Source organism: Coregonus clupeaformis, chromosome 17 (genome assembly GCF_020615455.1).
Source record: "Coregonus clupeaformis isolate EN_2021a chromosome 17, ASM2061545v1, whole genome shotgun sequence".
NCBI classification, from domain to species: Eukaryota; Metazoa; Chordata; class Actinopteri; order Salmoniformes; family Salmonidae; genus Coregonus; species Coregonus clupeaformis.
Genome location: NC_059208.1, coordinates 65,478,977 through 65,485,674, shown reverse-complemented (window position 1 = coordinate 65,485,674; position 6,698 = coordinate 65,478,977). Strand labels below are relative to the sequence as shown.

Here is a 6,698-nt window from a genome sequence, read left to right as displayed (position 1 = left end):
GGTCAGTGGTAATATACTAATGGTAATATATACAGGGTCAGTGGTAATATACTAATGGTAATATATACAGGGTCAGTGGTAATATACTAATGGTAATATATACAGGGTCAGTGGTAATATACTAATGGTAATATATACAGGGTCAGTGGTAATATACTAATGGTAATATATACAGGGTCAGTGGTAATATACTAATGGTAATATATACAGGGTCAGTGGTAATATACTTATGGTAATATATACAGGGTCAGTGGTAATATACTAATGGTAATATATACAGGGTCAGTGGTAATATACTAATGGTAATATATACAGGGTCAGTGGTAATATACTAATGGTAATATATACAGGGTCAGTGGTAATATACTAATGGTAATATATACAGGGTCAGTGGTAATATATGGTAATATATACAGGGTCAGTGGTAAAATACTAATGGTAATATATACAGGGTCAGTGGTAATATATGGTAATATATACATGTATATGTAAACAGGAGTAATAGGAACCAGTAGCAGGAGAAATAGATAGATACTTATATATACTAATATATACTAATATATACTAATATATACTAATATATACTCCTTCCTTTTTCCACATTTTGTTATGTTACAGCCTTATTCTAAAATGGATTAAAGTACTTTTTTTCCTCATCAATCTACACACAATACCCCATGATGACAAAGCGAAAACAGGTTTTTAGAAATGTTTGCAAATGTAATAAACAGAAAAAAACAGAAAAACCAAATTTACATAAGTATTCAGACTGTTTGCTATGAGACTCGAAATTGAGCTCAGGTGCGTCCTGTTTCCATTTACCATCCTTGAGATGTTTCTACAACTTGATTGGAGTTCACCTGTGGTAAATTCAATTGATTGGACATGATTTGGAAAGGCACACACCTGTCTATATAAGGTCTCACAGCTGACAGTGCATGTCAGAGCAAAAACCAAGCCATGAGGTCGAAGGAATTGTTCTTAGAGCTCCGAGACAGGATTGTGTCAAGGCACAGATCTGGGGAAGAGTACCAAAAAAACATGACAGCCAGCTTGGAGTTTGCCAAAAGGCACCTAAAGGACTCTCAGACCATGAGAAACAAGATTATCTGGTCTGATGAAACAAAGACTGAACTCTTTGGCCTGAACGCCAAGTGTCACGTGTGGAGGAAACCTGGCACCATCCCTACGGTGAAGCATGGTGGTGGCAGCATCATGCTGTAGGGATGTTTTTCAGCGGCAGAAACTGGGAGACTATTCAGGATCAAGGGAAAGATGAACGGAGCAAAGTACAGAGAGAACCTTGATGAAAACTTGCTCCAGAGCGCTCAGGAATTCAGACTGGGGCGAAGGTTCACCTTCCAACAGGACAACGACCCTAAGCACACAGCCAAGACAACGCAGGAGTGGCTTTGGGACAAGTCTCAGAATGTCCTTGAGTGGCCCAGCCAGAGTCGGACTTGAACCCATTCAAACATCTCTGGAGAGACCTGAAAATAGCTGTGCAGCGACACTCCCCATCCAACCTGACAGAGCATGAGAGGATCTGCAGAGAAGAATGGGAGAAACTCCCCAAATACAGGTTTGCCAAGCTTGTAGCGTCATACCCAAGAAGACTCGAGGCTGTAATCGCTGCCAAAGGTGCTTCAACAAAGTACTGAGTAAAGGGTCTGAATACTTATGTAAATGTGATATTTCCTGTTTTCTTTATACATTTGCTAAAAAAAATAAAAAATAAAAAAATAAAAAATCGTGTGTAGATTGATGAGGGGAAAAAACTATGTAATCCATTTTAGAATAAGACTGTAACATAACAAAATGTGGAAAGAGTCAAGGGGTCTGAATACTTTCCGAATGCACTGTACATGTAAACAGGAGTAATAGTGATCAGTAGCAGGATAAATAGATAGATACTAACGGTAATGGCAATCAATAATCAATGGACAGCAGCGCAATGGTAGTAATACATCTAATCAATAACCATTTTAGCAGCAGCATAGGTGTGAGGGGGAGCAGTAGTTGTGAGCCAGACGAAGAAGCAGCCCAGTATCTCACACTGCTTGCCCACTCAGACACTCAGCAGTCATGGCCCCATTACGAGGGGGGGATTATCCACATTTGCTGTTGAGGAAATGCGACTGACGGCATAGGAAACACACCACACACACACTACTTGAGGAAACGCAAGCGACTGCAATGGAAACAGCCACAGAGTTTATTTTAGTAGAGGGTGCCTTTTACAAATGTGTGCTAATTCAAATGAGATTAGGTCAATAGAAATGCAAATCATTCTATGATAGCAAGGAGATAACTATTTTTTTTTAGGAAGTCCTGTTGATAGAAATAGCTACTATTTGTCTGATGCAAAATGATATGAACCACTCATTGTTATGAAGGTTTTCAGAACCATTGCTGTTTTCAGAACCATTTCAGCTTAAAGACCCTTAGGTTACAGTCATCTGACCGCTTTTTTTCTGGATAGTGACTATCATCGGGGGATGTAAAGTCAATGTTGCAATAACTTTTCATTAATGATCATAACTGATTCACATACAATAAATGTTTTGTCATTTTTCTTTAGCATTTTATTGAGATATTCACTCAACAACAGTACTGTAGTTACATAAATAAATATATACAATAAAATTACTCTTAAAATGTAGAAATATAAAATGCAATTAAATAACAACAATTAGGTATTAGACACTTCATATCAATTAAATTAAATAAATAATTTCAAATGTAATTTCAATAGCAATATATACAGACACCAATACAAGGATAATAACTAAAACATAATAATAATAATAATAATAATAATAATAATAATAATAAATATATTAATAAAATATAAATAAATAATTCATTCAGAATAAATTAAGAGCTATGTTAACTTCACAATATGAGAAATTTGACCAATGTAGAAGTACATTCAAAATTCTTAAAAACATGTAATCATACTGTATGTCAGAATTCCTTCAGATAGTAGGATACAGTGTGGTTGGTCTGTGTGCTGTGGATGGTAGCTCAGCATCAGGTCCTGAGAGTTAACACTAGTTGAGCACATAGTACTTTAACATCATAGAAATATATTGCCATGGTAACACCATGGTAACACATCTGTTATACAATAAACACCCAAGTATATATAAACTGCTACAGTTTAGATAAGTTGGTATAATTCCTCTAGCCAGGTTCCAGATCTGCTTGTGCTCTTACCTACGTCATGCTGTCATTCAAGCCAATGTTTGCCATGGCAAAGGAGTGGCAAGAATTAGCATGATGGCAAAAACAGACTAGTACCCAGGCTATAACTCCTAATATTTGACAGAAGAGTATAAAGCGTTGGCTTTAACATAAAACAACAATGCCTTAACCTCAGTCAACTTCAGTAGATGAAACGCCCTGACTCCTATCAGGTAACCTTCCCCTTATCCTCTTATTCGTAATGGATTTAGCTGCCTAATCCCTCCAACTGTATGAAGCTTTCCTTCACACTGTGGTTGCATCCCAAATAGCACCCTATTCCCTATATAGTGCACCAATAGGTAAAGTATAGGGAATAGGGTGGCATTTGGGATGTAACCTTCCTCTCTATCTTCAGCCATTTTGTCTGTCTCACAAGGCGAACACGCCAAAGAAGTTCTTCCCATCACCACTCCCCAGATGGGGCAGAAGCCTTTCCTCTATGACTGTCTTGAGCCTGTCTCCTCTCTCCAGACGGAACACAGCTCCCACATACACTGCATTATACCACTTTCCTTCACTCGCAGCCTCGCTGTTGGAAGACTTCTTACACACGGTGCGTACAGAGTTGAGCAGCGTCTGGTACTTCTTGTTGTCTTCGCTGCCGTAGCTTAGGGACCAGCGCTTGACGGTGTTACTCAGGTGAACCATCTCCTGGTCGTTAGGGTGCTTGGGGTCGGCCTTGCAGCTGACGTGGAAAGAGGCCTGGTTATAGACAAAGTATAGGCCATCCTGGGGGATCACAATCTCGTTGTTGTTGAGTTCAAGGCCTCCCTGTGAGAATCCCTGGCCCACTTTGTCTGTCCACTCCACTGTGTTCTTGTATTTTCCACTGTCGTTGTATTCACCTGGGAGGAGAGAGAGAGAGAGAGGTTAACATGGGAAATAATGAATCTCTTCCAAGGACCACATTGGAAATAAATAAATGCATTTAACACTTTTATGTGTTATCCTTTGGTGTTCTTTTTATTTACATTGCATTTACATTGCATATTTCCAGATTATTCACCATGCAGACAAGTTTATTCCAGTTCTACAGTGCTGTTTAAATGACTCTAATACGGAAATCCTATCAGGTAAACTTCCAGGTAACCTTCCCTTATCAAAATGGCACCCTATCCCCTACATGGGCCCTGATCAAAACTAGTGCACTATATAGGGATTAGGGTGCCATTTGGGAAGCAGACATTGAATACATTACTGTATATAGCGTTATCTTACCTTCTAAATGAATGGCAGCCTTCCTGTTTCCAGAGAGTTGTCTCAATGTATGCTGAAGTTCTGAAGAGGGAAGAAGACAGAGATTTAGAAACTGTGACATACTCCTCAGAGGATGAATCCTCTCATGTTAACTCCATATAATGCCGCACTGCTGTGAGAGCTTCCGAGAGCTTGCGAGAGTTTATCTTGACACACTTAGGTTTCATCTCAAATGGCACCCTATTCCCTATATAGTGCACTACTTTTGACCAGGTCCGATAATGCTCCGGGTCAAAAAGTAGTGCACTATGTAGGGAATAGGGCGCCATTTGGAATGCGGCCTTTGTCAAGGGAGTAGCAGAATACGGTCGATATTATAACACCATAGCACCAGGAGTAGAACATGTAGAGCTAGACAGGAAAGAAAGGGAAAGAAACTCACCATCAGATTCCTCGACGTGATCTTGTTTCTGATAAGAGAAGATAAAGAGTTTCATATTGACGCTGAACAGGAGATATATGAGATATACTGAGATATATGGAGGATACATATATATAGATACATAGATATATAGTGATATAGATACATTTATATACATATATATATATATATATATATATATATATATACATATATATATATATATATATATAGATATATAGATAAATATATATATATATATATATATATATATATATATATATATATATATATATATATATATAGTGATATACAGAAATAAATGCAAGGTAAATACATGTAATTAAAAGTGACTGTAAACATAGCTACAGAGATATACAGTACTTTCAATCCAAGATCTAAGTTCTACTTCTAAGTTCTACTTTCTTTATCAAATTGCTGATGGAAATACACTTGATATTAGCACATCAAAATATTCCAGTTCCATATCGATTTAACTAGCCATCGCGCACACTAGTAATTAATGATAAGATCAAATTGGATGTATATTCTTACCTTGGCGTGCCAGGTAATGAAAAGTGCAGCTGAGACACACAGAGCCATGGCCAGCAGGGCACCGCTCAGCCTCCACCGGTGTGCGTTTGTGGACTTCTCCCGTACCAGGGTCACAGTGGTTGACGGGTACACAGGGCCACTCTCCATGTCTACCGACACTCTGCTGCAATCGCCTTCCATCTTATAGCAGAAACCTTCCGTTAAAGTCCTTATCCAAGGCAGTGTCCGAGAGAAGCCTGGGAGATCCGATGTCAATCAAGCTCTTTGCGATAGGTATACAACTTTGTCAAGTTAGAATAACTTCAGTAGCTAAGCTGTTTGGTGTTAGAGGTTGCCTGTGTTTGGAAGGTAGTAGGTTGTGACTGTCCTGCTGATTGATTGACTGATACTCTCTCAGTGTTGCTGTTATATACATCTAGCTGCTAAAAGGGAAACTCCAGTGATGTCACTCAGAGTGGAGGAAGGCAAGGGAACAGAAAGTTGGAGGAGGAGGAGGAGAATGAAAAGGAGGCTGGGGGAACCTGTGGATTTTTCACATTCGAGAAAAACAAACACACACACACACACACACACACACACACACACACACACACACACACACACACACACACACACACACACACACACACACACACACACACACACACACACCCCTGTCTCACTCTCTCCCTCTATCTCACATCGGAAGTAAACACCAAAATGCCTCTCTCTAACTTCATCTTTACTCAGTTCCTTTTTCTGGTTTATTTTCCTTTCATCTCAATGGGATTTTTTATTTTTGGGTCTGTCGTTCTTGGCCTTTTAATGTTCTGCTTTTCACTGAACTTATTTGCTACATTGATGTGTTTTCTACTTTTGCATGTCCATTAGTATCGTCACTGGTGGCTGGTGTTAAGGACAGAGCAGTCAATTGAGCAACAGAGGATGTTGTGGTGTCATTTGACTTCAGTAAAGGGGATAGCAGTTAGCATGATGTTTTTTTTTATATTAAAGGATGAAAGTAAATGTTGTGTTTGTGTCCGAGTTTCATGGTAAAAGCACGTCTCACTATTATTCGGAAGCACATTTGTACGTTAAATGTTACATTGGACTATACATTCTCACAAGCGAACGTCCTCATTTGCCAAATATGGGCCCAAAGGGATGTTTCATGGCTGTTGTCTGTAATGGTATATCAGTCACTTCCTTCCATCTCTTTAAAATAGGTCAAGCGCACAGGGAGGGGGGGGGAGTGCTCATCAAATGGTATGTCACCATCTCCCCTCTCTCTCTCTCT

At 39.0% G+C, this 6,698-nt stretch overlaps 1 protein-coding gene across 1 annotated transcript; it reads right to left on the bottom strand.

The window, feature by feature from the left end:
• Positions 1-3,481: 3,481 nt before the first annotated feature.
• On the bottom strand, positions 3,482-5,964 carry LOC121585680 (tumor necrosis factor-like). Its single transcript, XM_041902007.2, has 4 exons — positions 5,423-5,964; positions 4,889-4,916; positions 4,468-4,527; positions 3,482-4,094 (listed from the first exon to the last, which is right to left on the bottom strand). Exons 1-4 carry the CDS (start codon positions 5,600-5,602, stop codon positions 3,619-3,621), a joined length of 744 nt encoding a protein of 247 aa, XP_041757941.1. The 5' UTR covers positions 5,603-5,964; the 3' UTR covers positions 3,482-3,618.
• Positions 5,965-6,698: the final 734 nt, after the last annotated feature.

What these genes read in the sequence shown, in the direction of transcription:
- LOC121585680 (XM_041902007.2), bottom strand. Translation starts at nt 5,602, where the DNA reads ATGGAAGGCGATTGCAGCAGAGTGTCGGTAGACATGGAGAGTGGCCCT. An exon ending in TCATTACCTGGCACGCCAAG is followed by an intron (nt 4,917 to 5,422) that starts GTAAGAATATAC and finishes TTCTCTTATCAG; the next exon opens with AAACAAGATCACGTCGAGGA. An exon ending in TCACGTCGAGGAATCTGATG is followed by an intron (nt 4,528 to 4,888) that starts GTGAGTTTCTTT and finishes TTCCCTCTTCAG; the next exon opens with AACTTCAGCATACATTGAGA.